A 22,549-nucleotide genomic window follows, 5' to 3' on the forward strand; every position below is an offset into this window, starting at 1 on the left:
AAGCCTCTTATATTTTTGAGAGTGAGAACACAAGGTGACAGTTAGATTTAACTAAACAGAAATACCTGTTTTTAGATGTAGATGATTAAATAGATCTAATAGACTGAGACCCAGCAGTCAGAGATGGGCTCTCTTGCACGAAAGTGTCAGAGTGACTGCTCAGGATTGATGCGGCTAAAATGCAAAAGGTGCAGCCAGGATTAGGCATTAAAACCTGCAGAGACTCTTCTCTAGTTGATGTTTCTGATCTGCTTACAACTCTTGTTTACCTGCTGATCAACCTGTCAGAGACAGAAACAACCCATACAATCTCTGAGAGTCATGGGTGGAGAAGGCGTGAAGCCCAAGGGCTTGGGTGGGAGAAACAACGTCTAAACACAGCAAGGCTAGAAACATCAGGGAGAGACACAGTGCGGGGGCTGGGGAAGTAACAGGCTTCCACACATTGAAAGACAGACAGAAGGACACAGCGAATGTTGGAGAATCAGAGACAGGGCCACTGAAACCAAGACAAACATAGCTGAATTCCAGAGGGATTTAAAAGTGAAATGGAAAAATAAAATGCTAAAAGAATGAGAGGAATATCTAAATGACCAGCTGATCTTGGCATGGAAAAGGCCTTTCTAAGCATAACACCAAAGGTAGATTATCAAAGAAAAATTAATATTAAAAAATTTGTGACATTAAAATTACTGCACATCAAAAGGAAACTCGTAATATTCATAGCGTTAATATGCAAAATCACTTACAAAAGGGATAAGAAAAAAATACTAACACCCCAAAAGAAAAGTAGGCAGAGACAGGAACAGGCAACTTACAAAATGATCTACTAAAGGCCAGAAAGTGGTGACAGGTCCTCAACCTTCCTGATCATCAGAGAGATGCAAATTATAACCACAAATGAGATTTCATCTCACCCATTTTAATCAATGAAACTGACTTAAGACTCCCCAACGCGCAATGTAGGTAAAGGAGGGGAATGGGCCCTCTTACACCCCGCTGGTAGAGGTGTGCCCCACTAGAATCTTCCTAAAGACACCGTGGAATTATGTAATAAAATGAAAAATCGACACACTCTTTGACCCAGCAATTGCACTTCCAAGAATTCTAAGATAATTAGATGAGGGTTAAGGCTGTATGTACAGGGATGTCCTTCACTTAAATGTCCCCATGACTGGTTAAATAATTGTGGTAGAGGCAAACCACAGTGGCTCCCTCACTGATATTCCTCAGGAAGAACAAAGACGGGCTGCTTTTATTAACGCAGAAAAACGTCAGCCTCGTCAACCAGACTACAGAATTACACACACAGTGTAACCCCAAGCGCCCATGGATCTGCGTCTCTCTGCAGGTGTGTGGGCGTTCAGAGAGCTGTCAAGTGGACACTCACTGGAAGGGCAGAGGTGAGCCTAGATCCTCTGTAGTGCGTGGGCAGCCCGAGCTGGGCAGAGCAGGACAGGGGCGGATCTGGGCATCCGGAAAAGGAGGAGGAAGAGTGAGTGGGGTCAGAGCTCCTGGGGATTCAGTGCTGGGAATGAGGATGCCAGCTGTAGCCAATAAAAATACAGGACGCGCCATTAAATTTGAATTTCAGACAAACAACAGGCAATTTTCTTTTAGTAAAAGTATGTCCCATGAAATATTTGGGCTATACTTACACTAAAGTTCTTTTCAAATTTTAAAGAATTGGAATAATTTAAAAATCAAATTAACTGGGCACCTTAGATTTTATCTGGCAACCCTAGCTGAGAGGCTGTGGACATACCTCTTATTGATTCCCTGAGATGACCCAAGTCATCCGGGAGGGGCGCTGAAGCCAAGGCAGGCTTCCTGTGTCCACCCTGCCTCTGACTTATTTCCAATCTACCTGCCCATGAGAGGGAGTCACCAGTCTCTACCTTCCTCCAGGAGTTCTGCAGGGTGTGCATTGCAGGAGAAGAGTACAGTCTTTAGAGCCAGAAAAGTCACGTTAAAACTCCTGGCCATCAAGTAGCCTTAAAGCTGAACACAAAACTCCTGGGTTCCAGCTCTAGCATCTATCAGATGGAGACAGCAACGTCTGTCCACCAGGCTGTCTCGGGGATTAAATGAGATAATGTATGTAGAGTGCCTGGCGTACAGTCAGTGCTTAATACAAGTTGATGCCCTTCTCTCCTGTCCATGGCCGCAGCCCACACGCTTGCCCCCAGGGATTACAAATCACGCATCCTCTGTCATCTCGGGCTTTGACGATTGGCCTTTTTGATCTTTTCCGTGACGCGGCAGCAGCTCTGAGCTGACACCCTTCATCTGACTTCACCTTTCTCCACAATCCCTAGCAGCAGTCCAGTTCCTTATCTGCACTCTTCACTCTCCCAAGGAGGGTGGAGGAGGAGGAGACTCCCTTTGATAGCAGACTTTCAGGGACGTCAGCCAAGGGGAGCTACCAAGAGCGGGACCCTGACGGCATTGAGAAACAGGTCCTGTGACACCCAGAAGGCTGGACGCGAGGAGGCTGTCCTGACTAGGGTCAGCCCCGGCTGATGCGGGGCTGGGGGGAGGGGAGTTCTCTAGAGCCTGTCTGTCTGCTTGCTGTCCAGCCCTAGTGACTAAGGTGGGTTCTGCAATGGAGGGAGGGGCTGAGAGCCAAATCTTTATGGTCCTTTTGACCACCGGATCGCCCCTTCCCCCCAACAGAGGGCCCAGAGAGTTTGAAAAACTCTGCCCAAGGTCACCCAGCTACTCAGTTATAGGCCCAAGAGACTAGTATTTATCAGTAAATCCCTAAATGTGGGCTCATCCTGTGTCTTGTTGAGAAGTGCAGTGAGAGAGAGGGCCCAGGACCGCTGCGGATGTCGTCTATCACGTGGTTCATCCGCAGCAGTGGCTGCAGCTGCTGATTCCCCCCACCTGCCCTCCTTGCCCCTCCGCTGTGGGTGTCCCAAAAGTCAGTGTGACTCACACTTTTCCAGATGCACAAATTGCCCCGTGGTCCAGTCCTGAGCCAGATCGTCAGGGTTTGGTGACAGCCCCAGCCTTGGCTTCCCCGCACCTGCCTCTCCTGTGAGCCATTCTGCCAGGCAGCACCAAGAGCCACGAAGACCACGGAGCTGGCGGAAACCCTGCCCAGGTGACTACAGAGAGTCACTCAGCTATAGCAACCTGTTTGCACCATGCAGGGCCTGCCTGGGCCCTGCCTGGAGCCTTTCCCTTCTCAGTGCCGATGACTTAGAGACCTGACACCATGAAGTGGCTGACGGAGGGCGGGCCCTGCCTTCTGTCCCGTTGGTCCTTCTCCTGTTGGGGCTGCCACCCCCGGGCCAGGCAGCGGGGAGGAGGGACCCACTGGCCTCCACTTTATCTTAATGACTCGTGACCTCATGTGAATCGCAGCCCCTTCGTGAATCTGATGGAAGCCCGAGCTCAGCCCTGTCTAGAAGGATTTTCTGCAGTGACGAAATGTTCTCTGTCTGTGCTGCCCAGTATGGTAGCCACAAGCCACAGGTGGCTACTGAACACTTGATAGAGGCTGGTGCAAGTGAGAAATGAAATTTTAAATTTGACTGAGTCTTTATTCATATAAATATAAATAGTGGCATGTGGTTAAAGGCTCGTGTTATTGGATAGCACAGCTCTAGACCGGGGGTCATCAAACTTTTTCTGTAAAAGGCCAGATAGTAAGTAGTTTCGATTTTGCAGGCCGTGTGGTCTCTGTGGCAATAACTCAACTCTGAATTTGTAGTGCATGTAAAGAGTCATAGACAATGTCAGCAAATGGGCTTGGCTGTGTTCTAATAAAACTTTATTTATAAAAACAAGCCAGGAACTGGATTTGGCCAGGTGGGCCATAGTTTATTGATCCCTGATCTAGACCCTTTCAAGAAAAAAATACATATACCCTTATACATTCAGAATGTGGTTTCTAATTACAAGGCGTTTGCAGACCTTTGATGCCCTACTGTAGACCTCCCCATGGATTCCAGGCTAGAACCTCTGATTTTATAAGGCTCCATGAATGTACCTTCAGCTCTGCTCTGCCTGATGGAGAAGCACTTGGCATTGTTTCCCAGAGCAGGCAACGTGGTCAGGGATCAACAGGACACTTTTTTCCTAAAACCTCCTAAGAGTCCAGGCCTCAGACAACTATCCACAAAGACTGCTAAATGAGGACACCATTAGGGCCCAGCTGGGTCCCACTGTGTGTCAGCCCCTCCTGGGATCTCTGCAGCCACCAACTCTAGTGTCAACGACTCATTCCCCCCACCATCCCCAAACACAGCCAGTCCCCCCAAGGCCCACATATGGTGGAAGAAGCTTCTGAAGAGGCCTCTCTTACTTAATCAAGAGGTTGTAGCTCAGACTCAAAGAGACTTAGTTTGGGTTCAGAGCCAAAGGCTGAGGACAGAACCAGGATGACCAAGATCACAGGCTTGCTTTTGGGAGGAACTGATTGTTTTTTCCAAAGAAATTGGGTTATCCCAGGAGACTTCACTTTAAAGACAAATAGGTCTTTTCAGAAGCCCTCAGTTAAAGCAATCCGGAGTTACGTCAGAAGCCCCCAGTTAAAGGCATGTGAAACTTTCTCTGGAGCCTTCTTGGTACCTTTAGTTAAAAATAACTGAGACCTTCTCAGGAACTCGCAATCGCTTACGTTAAAGCACCAAACACCCCTTACCAACAGGCGTGAATTTTGCCGAGGGAGTTAGGATCTGCCCTCTTCCTGTGGTATCCTCCTAGCCAAGACAAAGGTGGTATCTATTTGTATATTGCTATAGCTCCATTCAAGAAAGCATCACTTATTCTTTAAGTTCTTAGAGGCAAGAGGAAGAAAGCTTTCAAATAACTGGCATGCTTTACTAGGGTGTTATGTCATTATTGTTATTAATTATCATTAACAGTCTTAAAATACGCCTATGAATGATCTCAACACAAAATAGCAGTGTGGGTCTTAGCCAAGAGCAGCATAATTACCTATTAATGAGATGTAAATTTCCCAGGAAAATGACAGCGATCTAGACGTACCACCTTCTGAACTAACATAATAAAGTTAATAATAATAATAGTGTATAATCTGAAGATATTAGTGTTAATTTGAATGCTAACACCATATTTAAACAGGCTGAGAGAAGCGGCAATTATTTGCGTAACTCAAACCAAGAAACCCTAATCTGTGCTATCAAGGAAAAATTGATTGTTCTTCTCTGAATGATATAAAGCTGACTCTTTGCAGTCACTACAGTGAGCAAAAAATGTCTTCAGCTACTTATTTTATGTCTTTTACTTAGGGTTTATATCTGCCTCATTTCCAAAACCAAGCCAAGGTACCTTATAACACAGTGAAGCCCAAGAGAAAACAGAATTAAAAAAATAAAAACACAACAAAACCCAGTTAAGGGGAGAGAAGAAGATGTTACCAGGCCCTCAAGATAAACGACGGCAGCTCAGCTCTGATTTCAAGTCTCAGTTTCCTGGAAACAACGCAGCAGGGGCAATTTAAGTAACTGAGTTACTGGTAAGTAACCAGCCTTGTTAGGACAGGCACAAGCTCTGAATCTGAAGAAGCCCTTCCCGGCAGCTAAGAGCAGCACAGCCCTGCCTGCGGCTATTACAACCTCACACATACGGCTCCTGAGGCCAGGCCGAGGCACCTACCTTCATAGCTGGCATGGAAGCCCTGTGCGCTGACTGCGTAGTCACTGATGAGGCGTAGAGAGAGGGTGGTGGCCGCGCTGACGACGGTGGCCGGCAGCTGAAAGCCTGTGAGCCTGAAAGACAAAGAGATGAGATGGAGGGAGGATGACCCCCTTGGGAACTAAACATGCCTTAAGCATTTATTGAGCACCTGCTGGATGCACGGTGCTGATCTAGGCACAGGGAAGGATACGAAAGAAGTCGAACGCCAGGCATATGCAAGGTGTTCAAAGTTAAAGTAATTTCCAGCAAAGGTGATGGAGACCAATCACAGAAATATGGGGGGCTACTCCCCTGAAGCCATGGGCTACCCCCGACCTGGAGGCTCGCTCATTTATGGCTCTTCTCTTTCTCCTCCTCCAGTTTCTTCTCCTGATGTATCCAAGCAGGACCCTATGCGGCCTTCCCCAAACAGACTCACCCCACCCCATGTCCTCCACCTGCCTCTTGTCCATAGAAAACTGTAGCCTCCTAGGCCTTCTCTGAGTTCCAAAGAGTAAATTTAATCAGAGAAGTGAGAAAATGAAGAAAGAAAGGAAAACAGTCAAGATAGACAAAATAATAATAGCTTAGCCATTATACAAAGTCAAGGACCTTTAGTTCCTCCTCAGGGGCTACAGATAATATTCTGAGCCATGTCCTTTGAGCTGTTTTGCAGATGCTGAAAATCCCATCAGGTGAAAGAAGTTAACTGGATGCTGCCCACAGCACGTAGATCCCCAGACCAGTTGGAACCAGAAGGTTGAGGATGTTGACTCCCGATTACCTCACCACCAAACAATCAGAAGAATGTCCACAAGCTGATCACTTACCCCACAAGCCCCCTCCCTCACCCTGTCTTTACAAACCTTTCCCTGAAAGCCTTCAGGGAGTTTGGCATTCTAAGCAGTAGCCAGCTGGACTCCTTGCTTGGCACCCTGCAATAAACCCCAACCTGCTGTCAGTAGATTGCCTTTATTGCGTGTGGACAAGCGGACCCACATTTCGTTCAGTAACACTGACTCTTCCCCTTCTGGCTAAGGTCCTTTGAGGCTCTGGGTAGACTCTGCCACAAATTTACAATGAATAGTCACCAACAGACAATATTTATTCACACACAGAGGAAAATATATCCAACTCTAAGTAGCAGAACGCGGATGCTTCTTGTCATGGACATTATTCTTTAAAAGGAATAGGTCTACTGCTTTTACAGAAATGGTAAGTGCTTATTATTTTTAAAAGATGAAACCAAAAAATAAAAACCCAGTACAGTCTAGAAATAATTGTTCTTGACAGTTGACATACAAAGAGATGGAAGGATGAGTAGTTCAGATCATATTCAGTGAAATAATTTCATACAAATGGGATCATATTGTACGTGCTTTTAAAATTAAAATGCTTACATTTTTTTCCTGCGAGTTAAGTAAAGAAAAAGAAACAGGGGTGAAACAAAAGGAATTGTTGAACCTGAAATAATACGTTTTTAGCACAAGAGAGTCATTTTTAAAAGATTCTTCTAATTTTAAAAGGATAAAATAATGAAGCTTTCACTGAACACTTGGGAACATATTTTGGGAAAGGAGTTGTCCTCTGCTGGGTGTCCACACATGGTGGCCCCCACAGGTGACGTGATTGCGCACAAAGGTGGTGGCGGGGTGGCCAGGCTCCTGTCCACCTTTGTCGTTTGTCCCCTATCTGAGGCTTATCTACCGTCCCCCACCCCCGGCAGGGCTCAGGGAGGAATTCAAAGTGTACCTTTACCTCCATTTTTAAATTAAAAAAAAAAACTGTAAAAAAGATAAAGGGAAAAGTGAAAACTGGGAAGATTATGTATAATATATATGACAGGAAGAGGGTTAGTATTCATAATCTATAAAGAACACTTACAAACCAATATGAAAAAGGTAAACAGGGAAGGAGGAAAAGAGCACAGGATACATACGAACAGAAACAGAAAGATGTTCCACCTAATGAATATCAAAAATATGAAAACTCAACCCACGAGACTCATTTTTCATCTTTCAGGTTGGCAAATATCCAGAGCTGGCAAAGGTTAGAGAAGACGAAGCCTGGAGTTATCAAAATGATACTAAGGAAATGCGACAAGTGACACACATACATCTGACAAACCAGATGAAATGGACCAGCTCCTTGAAAAACACAAACTACCATAATGTCCCAATATGAAATAAATCATTTGAAGAGCCGTATAGCTATTAAGGAAATGGAATTCATAATTTAAAAACTCCCCCAAAAGAAATACCCAGGCCCAGAAGGTTTCAATAGAGAATTCTACCACATGTATAAAGAATTTACACCAATTCTTTACAATCTCTTCCAGGAAACAGAGAAAGAAGGAGCACTTCCAAACTCACTTTATGAGGTATTACCCTGATACCAAAACCAAAGGCAGTACAAATAAAGAAGACTAAAGACCAATATCCCACAGAATATAAATACAAAATGCCTTAACAAAATATTAGCAAAGAGAATTCAGCAAAATAATAATTTTGCTGAATAATTATACACTACAAAAATACATACACCACAAAAATAATTATACACCATAACCAAGTGGGGTCTAATTCAAAGGATGCAAGGCTGGTTCAATATTTGAAAATCCATCAGTGTCATTCACTATATTGACAGGCCAAAAGTAGAAAAATCACATGACCATATCAACTGATGCAGAAAAAGCACTTGACAAAATTCAACACTCATCCCTGATTTAAACAAAAAATGTTCACAGACTCACAGACTTAGAGGGTGGGCTTGTGGTTGCCAAGGGGGAAAGGTGAGGGGGAGGGATGAATCGGGAGGTTGGGATTGGCATATACACACTACTATATGTAAAATAGGTAATTAACAAGTACCTACTGTATAGCACAGGGAACTGTACTCAACACTCTGTAATACCCTGTATGGGAAAAGGATCCGAAAAAGAATAAATATATGAACATGTATAAGTAATTCCCTTTCTGTACACCTGAAACTAACACAACATTGTGAACCAACCATACTCCAATGTAAAATAAAAATAAAACTTTCATAAAACTAAGAATAGAAGGAAACTTCCTGACTTGATAAAGAGAATCTACAAAAATCCTATAGCTAACCTCACACTTAATGGCACAAGACTGAATGCTTTTCTCCTAAGACTGAGAACGAGGCAAGGATCTAACAATCCAATTCGAAAATAGGCAAAAGACATGAAAAGACATTTCACTAAGGGATATGTGGATGGCAAATAAGCACAAGAAGAATGCTCAACATCATTAGCCAGTAGGGAAAGGAAAATTAAGACCATTATGAGACATTACTACACACCATTAGAACAGATAAAAATAAAAATAGTGACAACACCAAAGACTGACAACCCTACAGAGCAACTGGATCTTTCATACGTTGCTGGTAGGATGTAAAATGGTACCAACATTCTGGAAAATGGACAATTTCTTTTTAAAAAATACTACACACACACTAGTCATACAACTCAGCCATCACACGCCTGGGCATCTGTCCCAGAGAAATGAAAACTGGCGTCCACACAAAAACCTGCACATGACTGTTCAGAGCAGCTTTGCTTGTTTGTTTGTTTGTGGAATAGCCCCACATTGAAAACAACAAAAATGTCCTAAAATAGGTGAATAATTGAACCAACTGCAGTACATCCATGCCATGGAATACTACTCACTAATAAAAACGAATGGACTATCGATACATATAACAACTGGGGTGGATCTCTAGGTTATTATGCTGAGTGGAAAAAAGCGCTTATCTCAAGAGATAACGTAGCAGATGATTCCATTTATATAACATTCTGGAAATGACAGTATTAAAGAGATGGCAAGCTGATGAGTGGTTGCCAGGGGTTAGGTTTGGTGAGAGGAAGGGGAGGGGGGTGATTCTGAAGGAGTAGCACGAGGGAGAACCTTGTGGTGATGGAACAGTTCTGCATCGTGATTGCACTGGTGGTGACATGAATCCACACGTGATAAAATGACGTAGACGTACACACACACATTGCACCAACGTCTATTTCCCGGTTTTGATGTTGTACTGTACTTACATTAGATGTACCCATTGGGGGAATCTGGGAGAAGGGTACATGGGACGTCTCTGTACGATCTTTACAACTTCCTGTGGATCTCTAATTATTTCAAAATTAAAAGTTTTGAGAAATCGTATATGTGGCTCACATTATATTTTTATTGGACAGCACTTCCGTCCTCCATGAAATCTGACATAAGCTCAGTCCACCTAGATTGAGCCTTGAGCTGCTGCTTGGTTCTTGGCGGGTCCCTCTGTTCAGCCGCCTCCTGTTCATTTCAACCCCAACAATGTCCCCACCCACCACCAAACACACACACCTGCATCCTTGGCTGGGTCCTTGCTGGAAATGGCTGACCACCAGAACCACAACCCTGGCCCCCGGCCCACCGCCCTCTTGTTCACTGGTTTCCCACCAACTTGCTCGTGCACCAGACATCCTTCTCCACCCCCAGACAGTCATGTATGATAATGCCAGACTGCGGATCCCAGTGGACCCTGATATCAAAATACCAAATTATCCCCAAAGGGCTCAGACCTCTATCTGGAGCTGAACTTCAGGCCCCAACCCCTTTTTGTCTCTACCCCTAAGCGGGCCCAGTTCACAGCAGCTTCAACTTGCCTCTCACCCATGTGCACCAGCATTATGCCTTGGTGCCCTTCCCAGACACCCAACAACATACAGCTTCATGCAGAAGTTTCACACCTCACCAAGGCATGACCGCTTCTCCCCTGAAGTCATCTCTGGAAATGACATTCTTCCCAATGAGTAAAATTTGTTGATTTTATCCCCCTAGCTAGTTCCACGATATTTTTGAGCTGCCATTAAAGCGTCCTAGACCCTAGTTTCCTGGTACTATATGGACACAAGCTACAAAGAGCTAATGTACACTGTCAACAAACAATGACAGCTTTATCACTTGCAATACACGGAATTGCATCTTACTAGGCATTTTCTCTAACCAGATACTTACCACTGCTCTGCTCTTTCCCAGGCTTGGGAGATAAATTCTAACATGGAGGGTTCCTCAAAGGTGCTAAAGCTGGAGGGGGTGGGCAAGCTTGAGTCTCCCCATCTGGATACTTGAATCACTCCTCTGCCCTGAGGCCTGCTCTTCCCTGACCCACTCCTTATTGCTGAATTGATTTCAGATGAGTTGATGACCCCGCAAGCCAGGAGATACCACGTTGCATGTCGGAATAAGCAAATTAAACTTTCAGATTTTCACATCTTTTATCTGACAAGTCTAAATACTATATTGAAAGGAGTGAGGCATTGTTCAATAGTGCAATCCAGACTCATTAGCGAAATGGGGTAAAATGATAGCAGGAAAGGCAACAGGCTCCTATCGCTGTTGTCTGTCTTGTTGACTCTAAAATGTGCGGAGAAGAGCTTTTGCAAACAGATGGCGTGGCCCCAGATGTAAGCTAATACTCTTCTTTCGCTTCACGAAGGCTTCTTGGATTTTCCACTTCCCCAGGAGCCTTTTTTTGGCTTGTCTCCCTGCCCAGAGGAGCCCAGAGTCTTGGAAACGGGTGATGCTCATGACCCCAAATTTCTCACTGTCCCAGTTCAGAATCCATCAATGGCTTCCAACTGTCCTTACGATTAAACCCAAAATCCCTAAGGAGGCCCGCAAAGCCTGCTTGGCTCCAGCCCCTCCAGTCTTCTTTGGTCAAGGGTGGGGGCAGCAGTCAGCCCGGAGTGCAGGCAATAAGGGGTGTATTTCCTGTGGACAACTTGAAAACAATAATAAAGCAGACTTGAAAAGTCTACTTATTATCACCATGGGTCTGCACCCGGAACAGTGTCAGTGATAAAATCCTCTTCCCCGCCTCTCCCACCCTCCTCCTTGATACACTGCTGGTTGCAGTTCCTTCAACTGGCCAAGCCCCCATCCTCAGGGCCTTTGCACACGCTGTTTCCTCTTCACAACATTTTCTCACATCCCCTCCACCTCTTTGATTAACCCCTTCTCATCATTCAAGTCTCCTCACAAATGTCAACATTATTTTCAGAAAGGTACATTCCTGACCTCCCAGACTAGTCTATTTTGCATTCTTTTTTTTTTTTTTTTTTTCTTTTTTTTTGCGGTACGCGGGCCTCTCACTGCTGTGGCGTCTACCGTTGTGGAGCACAGGCTCCGGACGCGCAGGCTCAGCGGCCATGGCTCACGGGCCCAGCCGGTCCCCGGCATGTGGGATCTTCCCAGACCGGGGCACGAACCCGTGTCCCCTGCATCGGCAGGCGGACTCTCAACCACTGCGCCACCAGGGAAGCCCCTATTTTGCATTCTTGAAGGTCCCTGTGGAGGTCACTGCTACTCTTCACGTATCTCCAGCTTTCCTTCCAGACACTGGTGCAACGGTCCCTCCCCACCTTTGCTGAGCTCATGCCTGGCCATGGCACTGGCTTTGCCAAGGATGAATGGGTAGCAGCGAAGTGTGCTGTTTCAAGGAGGGAGCCTCGAGGACCCTGGGTTCCTTTCACGAAATTCCCCTCTTCCCTTTTCCTTGCTACGGTGACCCTGGGTCTCTGTCAGCGGGGGTGTCTGAGTGATTTCACTAAGCAGACTACCCTGGCACACCACCTTTGAGCATGTAGTATGGCAAGAAAGAAACTTCTAGTGAGTTAACCCTTGGAGATTTGAGGGTTGTTTGTTACCATGTTTCTAAGTGTAGATTTTTATTATTATTCAGGTGTGGTGAGGGCAACAGATGAGGAGGAATTGCCATTGAAAAGATGGACTGGGGCTTCCCTGGTGGCGCAGTGGTTGAGAGTCCGCCTGCCGATGCAGGGGACACGGGTTCGTGCCCCGGTCCGGGAAGATCCCACATGCCGCGGAGCGGCTGGGCCCGTGAGCCATGGCCGCTGAGCCTGCGCGTCCGGAGCCTGTGCTCCGCAACGGGAGAGGCCACAACAGTGAGAGGCCCGCGTACCGAGAAAAAAAAAAAAAAAAAAAGAAAGAAAAGATAGTTTGCCAAAGGTGGGGGAGGGAGCATGCCATGCCACACGCGGAAGCACCAGGGTTGGTCAGGACGTAGAAGGGATGGGAGGAAAATGTGAGCAAGAGCCCTAACTGGGGCTGCAGTAGGGGAAGGAAGGGGTGAGGCAGGGGAAGCAGGCGACTGCCCTTAGTTGTCTGACATCTGACCCTCGGGTGCTTAGGGCAGGGGGATGGTGGCTTAACAGCTAAGAGCTCAGTAAAGGAGGTAGGTGGGCTCTGAATTGGTTGGTTTGCATATAAAAGGCTCACTCCCAGAAGAGCAGTTTGCTGTGTCTTAGAATTGCTAACCCTGAGAGGGGCTGCCTCTCCTGGGTCAGCAAAGTCCCAAGATGTCAAAGCATCAGAAAATATTTGTATTATTTGTGTGATTAACACACACAGCCATACACGGCCCATCCTAACAATTACCCTTTTTTTTCATTGCTAGCATTTATCACATTTCCTAATAAGATGTATTTTGGGGTAAATATTTTTATTATTTTTGTGATTATTTTGTTCAGGTCTCCATGAAAGCAGTGGATATGTTTGCTTTCCCCATCCTTGTCCAGTTCATTGCATACAGTAAGTTCCCTACATATGAACAAGTTCCGTTCGAGGAGCGCTTTCGTAAGTCTAATTTGTACGTAAGTCCAACAAGGTTAGCCTAGGTACCCAACTAACACAATCAGCTATATAGTATTGTACTGTAATACGTTTATAATACTTTTCACACAAATAATACATAAAAAACAAACAAACACAAAAAATAAAGCAAACGTTTTTAATCTTACAGTACAGTACCTTGAAAAGTACAGTGGTACAGTACAACAGCTGGCATACAGGGGCATAGGGTGAACAGGCAAGAAGAGTTACTGACTGGAGGAGGGAGAGGAGGTGGGAGATGGTAGAGCTGAAGGATCGTCAGCTATAGGAGACGGAGGGCGAGCTGCAGTTTCACTCACGCCTGATGCTGACGGCACAGGTGCTGGTTCCTTACTGGATTCAATTCTATCTACTCTCCTGAAAAAACGATCCAGTGATGTCTGGGTAGTACCTCTTTTTTTCTTGTCATAGATGGTACAGTACCGCTGGATTGCATTCTGAACGGCTGCTGCAACCTTCATGTACCGTTCAACGTTCAGGCGCTGTGCCTCAAAAACTAACAGTGCCTCCTCAAATAAAGAAAATCCCGTTGCCATTTCCTGTGTCGTGAATCTCTTCGGTTCTTCAGTTACTTCTTCCTCTTGTCTGTCTCCGTCCTTTCCCTGGGCCTCCAGTTCCTGGCGCTTCTCAGCAGTACCAGCTACATCACTGCTGCTTTTACGCTTGTTTCAGGACATCCTGGGCTTGAAATAAAGACACTTTACTTCTGCACTCTATACAGTACTGTACGGTAAAGTACACAGAAGTGCAGCCACTTGTAGAGGATGCACGCACGTGACAATGTATGCCAGGCACGTGAACTAACTTATGTTACTGGACATGCGAATGCACATTCGCGTCTGAAAGTTCACAACTTGAATGTTCGTATGTAGGGGACTTGTATTTATTTTTGAATGAATGAATGGAGGATTATCTGTCATTTCCAGGGTCAGCCACACAGTGTCACAGTTCATCGTGATGCTGCCAGGATAGACAACAGGAGGGGGAGACAGCTGGACATGGTATAAGTAACACTTACTGACTCTGGCCATCTCCCTACACCCACGAAACAGGGTGAGATACAAGGAAAAAGCAGCCTGTTCTGAACATCTCCAGGAAGAAGAGGGGCTTTTAATGGGGCTATCAGGAAGAAGGGACAGAGGGAAGTGGAAGGAGGGTGGAGAGGAAGCAGTGAGCCCAGGTGGGAAGGTGAGACTGCCCCAGGCTCAGAACTGCACCCTCCCTGCTTTGTGGAGACTGAGGAAGGGAGAGACCCTTAGAGGGGAATTGCTCCATGGGGCACCCGGCAAGGCTGGACTGTCCACAAAAGGGCTGGTACGTCCCCAGCCAAGTTTGGCCCAGATGCAGCTGAGTTGGTGCTGCCCACCTACAAGAAGCACTGAGGCCTTGAGCATATCAGCAGTGGCTAGTGTGGCCTGAAGACCGGGGGGACCCTCCTGAAATGCTGAAGTCTGTGAAAGACTTGCTTGGGGGAACCACAACAACGGCTGAAATGAGATTTCTCACCTTCATGAGTGGGGGCTCTAGGTCAAAATTTTTTTAAATGCAATGATATGACACTTTTTCCACCCAAGAGAAGCATGTGCATATTCCTACCTGTAAAAATAAAAGGTAGTCTTCTGACTCCAGGAGACAGTACCCATGTCTGAGAATTCCAAGGCTCTCAGTTGACTGACTACCGTCTTCCCAAGCTGGGGCCTCTGGGCTCTGAGGCACAAGGGTTGGGGTGAGACCTTGAAGGAACCCTGTCAGGTGAGGAACAGTTGAAGGAAGTGGGCATGGAAAGTAAAAGAGAATTGGTAAGGAGAGAACTGTCTTCAAATCCCTGAAAGTCCATGCCTGACACACCAACGTCCTCATGAAATGATGAGCGAGAACCAGGACCGCAAGGACGGAGGTTCTGGGGAAGCAACTTGGGTCCATCAACATACAGAAGAACACGGGCAGTCACACCTGCATGGGGAGGGAATAGGCTGCCTCTCAAGGTCAATCCGATTTTAATTCCTCATTTACTTATTGAGTGCCAATGGGTGTCAGCTGCTGAACCTCAGAGACGGGTCAGAGCCGTGGGCTGAGCTCACCGGGACATGGCTTTGTTTCCACTAACCAGAGGACCCATGGGAAAGACCAGAATGAAACCCTTATCTCCACGAACTCTGATCTTAGAGTCCATTAGTACAGTGAAGTGACTCCATTACTGGAGTGTGTGTAAATCCTGATGCCTGATGTCTAGAGAAATAGGAGGACAGGACAGACGGAAGAGTAAGGCTTTATTCGAGCATCTTCCAGGCACATGGCAGCCTTCTGAGATGGGGACAGAACAATGAGTCGTCCCCGCGTGAGTACTGCTGTGGCCGGTGCTCTAGGCCTCAAGTGAAACCAGAGATCTGGTCAGCTCTAAGGGCAAGATGACTGGGAATGACAGAGACAGACCAGGCCTTGGGTGATGTGGCTCAAGACTTTGCCTTTGCCGTACTTGGCCTACCTTTCTGCCTCTGCTCACATCTCTCTCCCCTTTGCTCTCTCCCTGCACCCACATGGGCCTTTACACTTGCCTTGAATGTGTCGTGTTTCTTCCCACCCCAGGGCCTTTTCATACGCTGCCCCCAGGGCTGTGTGCACTGCTCTCTCCCTTAGCCACCCAGGCTGCCACCACCTCACCTATCCATGTCCCACTAGCTTCTGGGGTCTCAGTTTGAATGTTACTTCCTCTGGGAAAGAGTTTGGAAATCCCTGATAAACCTCCTCCAATAACAGAGTATTTCTCCTTTATAATATGCATTCCAATCATAATGAATTGATTTTCTTATCGAATTACTTGTGATGTATCTGTCTTTCCTTCTTGATGGTAAGTCCCTCAAAGGTAAGGATGTTTAACTTCTTCTCTGCATCACTAGCACATATAAAATGGAATATTGTTACGGACTGCATATGTCCCCCCAAAATTCGTATGTTGAAATCCAAACTCTCCCCAGAGTTAATGGTACTAGGAAGTGGGGCCTTTGGGAGGTAATTAGGAATCAAAGAGGTCAAGAGGGTGGACCCCTGTTGAATGGGATTAGTGCCCTTACGAGAGTCATGAGAAAGCTTGCTTCCTCTCTCCGCTCTCCATCCACCAGATGAGGATACGATGAGAAGGTGGCAGTCTGTGTGCGACCCGGAAGATAGCTCTCACCAGATCCTCACCGTGCTGGCACCCTGATCTTAGACTTTCAGCACCCAAACATGGGACATAAATCTCTGTGGTTTACAAGCCACCCAGTCTATGGAATTTTTGTTACAGCAGCCCCAGCTGATTAAGACAAATATGCAGAGAATGAATGAATGAATATTCAACCATTAGAGAGTTGACAGAAAACTTGTGCATGGGATGAAGTCCAGGGGGAGAAAGCAGTCACAAGCTTCCAAAAGACAGAAAAAGCCTTGACTGTTGTCCTTTGAAAGGCCAATTTCCCAGGTTGGCCCTTGGTTGGAATCTGGGATCATGGATTTCAGGAGGGTCCCCACCATTCCCAGAACTGATAAGAGTGTCCTAAAATATTTGTATAAACATTATGGTTTATACTGAACACCTGCTTTCCCTCTGAATCTGCAACTTTAGTACAGGCCAGGCAGAGGGTGCCCATGCAACCTGCCACCAAGAAAAACCCTGGGCACTGAGTCTCCAATGAGCTTCCTTGGGTGGTAACATTTCACTTGTCACAGTTCACTGCTGCGGGGAAAGCGCATTCTGTGTGACTCAACTGGGAGAGGACTCTTCGAAGCTTGTGACTGGTTTCTCCCCCCGGACGTCATCCCATGCGCAATTTTCCTTGCTGTTTTGCTCTGTATCCTTTCATTTTAATAAATCATAGCCAGGAGTGCAGCTATATGCTGAATCCTGTGAGTCTTCCAGTCAATCATGGAACCTAAGCTAAGAGTGATCTTGGGGACATCCAACACAGAGGGTGACAAATAAACACAGCCCAGATTCTTCTGCAAAGTACAAATACTAGATTATCCTCTGAAGGATATTCTAGGTGTTCACTGGTTAAACAGAAATGGGAAATGCTGGGTTAAACAAAGTGACGCAAGGATTTTTCGAAAATAAACAAAAAACAAGGTGCTTATGGGAGCTTTTAATAAGCTAACAGCAAACTTCCAAGGCAGGAGTAGATTATGTAACAGTTCCCCGACACATCTGATCATAAACACTTTTATTCTTAAAGCAGCATATGGGCCAGTGTTGCATGGAACCCTCTCTAGGAAATGATATGCCCAGAGAAGGCAGGTCACAGCTTGGGCTATCGCGACGTTGGCCAGGAGGCTGCTGACGATCTGGGTGTCAGAAGCCCTGAGACCCATAGTGACACCAAAAGGCTGAAGAGCGCCCCAAGATCTAGAGATCCTTGTAAGACATCCCCATTTCTGAGGGTGACACATGCATGTCTCTTGCTTACGCTCTTAAAAAGCCCAACAAATATAGAATTATCCAGAAATAAACAGTAATATAGCAAATTGGGCCTTTATTGAGTGGCTCTCATTTAAGGCTCTTAGCACTTCCAACAGTGATATTTAAAAAAGACATGTCAGCTGACCTTGGGAGTAAAGGAGTATATGTAAGCAACATCTGTCACACTGAGAGCCTTGGCAAATGGTGTTCTGCTTTGCCAGCAGCCCTACTCCAGACAGCAGCCACTAGTTAGTTACATAAACCATTAAGCTAAAAACAGAACTATCGTTACAGGCATCATCTAGTAATTCTCAGGTAATTGATGGACATTAGTCATAATCACACACAATACACAGACACACAGAGACACGCTTACAGACACATGTTCTCTTTGGTAATTCCCATTTGCATTTAATCAAGAGCTTCTAAAACTGGGAAACTTGGAAAAATCAGGCCTTCTCTGCTTTTAAGTATATATGATATATATATCATAAACCCTTTTTTTCTCAGAGCATCCTGTGGGCTGGGGTTCCATGAAACACTCTGGGAAATGAAATGCCCATGGCAGGCAGCTCATGGGGATCGTGCTGCCGCTACACTGGATATAAGAGCACTGACACTCCTGGTCTCAGAAGCCCTTGAAACCCACGGGAACCAAAAATCTGTAGAGATGGTTCTTGTGCTGCCCCAAGATCTGGGGATCTTTGTAATAAGCCCTCATTTCTGAGAGCGACCTGGCATTAGCCAGATATCTGTTGAAAAACTCCAGCTTAAGTCCAAGGGATCTTCTCTCCAATGTTCCAGTCTATCCAGAGAACATTCACTGGCTGTACAAACCTCTCCTTTCAGCTGCCCATGTCCATTTATTTTTCGGAGGCCAGGATATCTTTCCTAAGTATCTGGTTGGATGGGAGCAATGGTAAGCCCCCAAATCACCATATATACTTTGTAGAATGCATGCAGGCTTTAGAAGCAAGGTCTGGTATCATAGCAGGCCCACCTGCTGAGGTCTAAAAATAGGGGAACAACACTGTATGTTCGAAATGCAAATCCTCTCAACACACTCTGTCCACACCCAGGAGTATTTCCCATAGGACTGTAGCTTCTGGTTCTGCAGCAGGGAGTTCTGGGTATTCCCTCTTTTTGCTCTCTGCCAACAGTTCCCAAAACACAATCCGTGGAATACCATCCAGTGTTATGTTAATAGGTTTGCCTAAGAACATGCGTAAATAATTCTGGAAAATGCTACACTCAGAGAAGCACCATAGTTCCCAAACTGTGTGCTGAGGTACCCTGGGGTGCTGCAGGGAATTTACAAGAGCACTGAGGGATATTTTAAATTTTCAAGGGAAACTGTGATATTCAATATCTACTGGACACACAAAGTATTAGCTAGAAGTAGCTTCAGTTTCAACTTGAAGCTACATTCCATTAAATGACATCATTTCTTTTCAGACCTGGGTGTTTGGTGGTTGGTGTGAAATAAAGTAGGTGCTGTGTGACAATCAGTACAGAACAGGATGTGAGGGTAGTAGCGTCCAATCGGATTCCAAGGTTTGAGAAGCTGTGCAGAGCCCAACAAGTACACATATTCCATTAGTAAGTATTTGTGATTAGTTAAGGATGAAATAAAAATATGATATTTTCTTTCAATTTATATTATTTTTTCAAAGAGCTACAAAGTTGTTATGATATAAGTACTTATTCAGCTAGTCAGCCCTTACTACTTAATAAATGGAGCTGATAGGTATTTCTTTTATCCATGGAGCATGGTGGAAATATTACTGAAGCTCTTAACGCTATCTCAAACTAAGAAATGTTGGGATCCTGAGTATTACTGTATTAAAGGCTCTACGAAGTCCTTCAGCAAGAAAGATAGAGTTTGAACCTTACACTTCTCGGTTCAGCACACCCATGAACAGCCTTCTTTACAACATCATCTCAGGAAATCTAGGTGGATGTTACCCAGGATTTGCTCTATGATCTGACAGGTTCAAAAAAGAGACCAGAGTCTTACTTATTCCCACAATTAACATTTAAAAATTATTTCTCCTCAATCATCCATTTAAGAAATATTGTGTGCCCTATTATACATCATGTACTATGCTTGGTTCTAAGGATAAAAATTTATAAGACACGGACCTGGCCTTCAAGGAGTTCACCCTCAAAAGGAGGCATTCACGTTAATTTATCTGAAAATTCAGCCACTTCTCATCACCTTCATTACTGCCATCCATCCTTGTTTAGGGCACATCCATCTCTTGCCCCAGTTATTGCAATAACCTTCCAACTGGTCTCCCCATTTCCCCCTTGTCCTCCTACAGATCATTCTCAACAAGGCAGCGGCATGATTATTTTAAGTCCCATCATGTCACTTCTCTGCTTAGAACTCTTCTAAAAGTGCCCTAGTTGATTTCACAACAAGTTAAAGGCCTTGGGCAATCCTCTGACACCACTACCCACTCCCTCTTTCTGTATTACCAACTTGTCTCCCCCTGCTCACTCGCTCCAGCCATCGTGGCCTCTTGCTGTTCCTTGAACCCATCTGGCAAGTTTCTGCCTCAGGGCCTTTGCGCGTCCTGTTCCCTCAGCTTTCCCCAACTACCCCATCTCTTCCCCGACATGTCCATGGCTGGTTCCCTCATCTTCTTCAGGTTTTTGTGCACTTTTACACTGAGGCTTTCCCTGAACACTCCATCTAAAATTGCAACCCTCCCCACCACCACTTCATGGCTTCTGATCTTCATCCAGCATTTTCTCCATAACACGAATCACCATCTGACGTATTATATATTTAATGAGGCCTTATTTATTAAGTCCACCTTTCCACACCAGCACGTGAATTCCACGACAGCGGAGAATTTCATTCATTTGATTCCCTGGACTATGCTCAGCATTAGAGAACAGAGCCAGCTACACAATAGGAGTTAATAACTCATTTTATTATCGTTGAAGACACAATGCTAATGCAACACAGTAAGTGCAGTGATAGAGATGTGCCCGGCGATTTCAACACCACCAGCCTGAGCTGATGGAAAAGATGAATTATTAGTCAGTCATGCAAAGGACACAGAGGGTAGTGGGAGGACAGGGAGGTCATTTGAAGCAAACGGGATGGCATGAGCGGAGGAAAGACAACGCCCAACTTTACGTGTAATTTATGAAATTGTTCTCCAACCAGTGTCAGGAGAACAAATGGAGACCACCAGCTGTTCCTCCTTCACAGGTTTGCCATGACTGCTTAATTACCAGTCTCCCTGGGACAGGGGATTTTTCTGGAGGCTGCTCGGGTGCAGACTTTATTTGCTCCTACAGGATCCTGGAAAACCCTAACCCAGCTTGGTCTCCCATGACGGAGGCTGAAGCGCCCCGCGCCATGGGTCAGGAGGGCGTGGTGGGATGGCGATGGGGAAGGGGGCCTTTGAGGAAGAGGGGCCACCGTGTTCCAGAAGGCTGCTGCTTCTGTAGCTACCCCCCGCCAAATCGGGCCAGTGACATCCCCCATTTGGGAAGGGAGGCTGTTCTCTCTCCGTCCACGCTGCCCTTAAAGGGGCTCCATGGAACAGCTGGGATCTGCCTAGGCCCTTAGACGGTACCATCCTAGGATGGGCATTACCCAGAAGAGCTCTGCATTTCCTGTTCCTCACATACCAGGGAGATACGAACAATGGTCCAGATATAAGTGAGTGGTCAGCAGTGTCTCTCCCTGGAGATTCTCCATCCTATGGACTTGTGCCCACCTAGCCTCTAGCAGCTGCTGAGGCCACTCTGGGAAGACAGCAGGTGGGGTCTCTGTGAGCTCTGGGTGGCTCAAGATGCTGAAAATATCTGCAAGAGGGCAGGGAGGCTGTACTGAGAGAACGGGGTGGCCCACCTGACCTGCCCCTGCACTACCGTGCCCTTCCTCTTGGCCATCAGAGCCTGTTCTGAGCATGGTACCTGGTATGAATCATCAAGGTCTCCACGTTAGAGACCGAACTTCCAGTGTGCAGCATCCGTACCCAGGAATGACAACTATCATCGTCACCAGCTGCGGCAAACCCTCCTCCAGCAGCTGCTGGATAGGAAGCCAAGAGCTCAGGCACCATCCCTGTGACCTGGGCAGTAATGCCCCTTGGACATGGTTGAGGGCAGGGCCAGGGCCAGGCCCAGGCCACACAGGGTACCATGCCCACTGTTTTCCCATGCTCCAGGGAACCAGGATGCACAGAAGCTTCCAGAACAATGGCCTTCAGGAGGCACTGTGCAGATTCCCTTCCAAGCAAGACAACTGACTGGGGCTCTGCTCAGTCTGGGTTCCTAGGCCAGGCTAGAATGTGGAAACAGGGCGAGCAGGACCCACAGCTGTGCAGCATGAAGCATAGCACCGAAGGCCAGCTCGTAGGTGATGGGTGATGGCGGTGGTGAACAGCGGGGGGTCAACCTGACTTATCATATCCGAACAAGAGAGGTGTGTAGTTGATAGTAAAGAGCCCTTCCCTGTGCCCTTACCCGGAGACCTGAGAGGAAGAAGCCACAGGGGCAGTGAAACAGCTTGGTTACCTGGGATTTTTTTGCAGGGGGTTCGGGGAATCTCTCAGGCTCTATCTGCCAGTGTCTGTATGGTTCTCTAACTCCACGTGGCTTCCAGGGCCACCATGGAGCACAACTCCAAGGGGTACCATTCATATCACAGTCTATGGCCCTGGATTCGGAACTGTCGCCTTATCCCTGAATTTTGTCTCTTTGCCTGGAGGCTCAGACTTAGTCAACTGGCAGCCTAAATTTG

General features: G+C 46.3%; 1 protein-coding gene across 1 annotated transcript in view; it reads right to left on the reverse strand.

Annotated features, from left to right (window-relative positions):
• Positions 1-22,549, reverse strand: part of CSMD2 (CUB and Sushi multiple domains 2) — a 668,360-nt gene that overhangs the window by 548,003 nt on the left and 97,808 nt on the right. Inside the window, exon 3 of the mRNA XM_079924609.1 lies at positions 5,632-5,744. Coding sequence (XP_079780735.1) covers positions 5,632-5,744 — 113 coding nt within the window. The remainder of the gene's footprint in view (positions 1-5,631; positions 5,745-22,549) is intronic.

The sequence above is a fragment of the Stenella coeruleoalba genome (genome assembly GCF_951394435.1).
Source record: "Stenella coeruleoalba genome assembly, chromosome: 1".
NCBI lineage: Eukaryota > Metazoa > Chordata > Mammalia > Artiodactyla > Delphinidae > Stenella > Stenella coeruleoalba.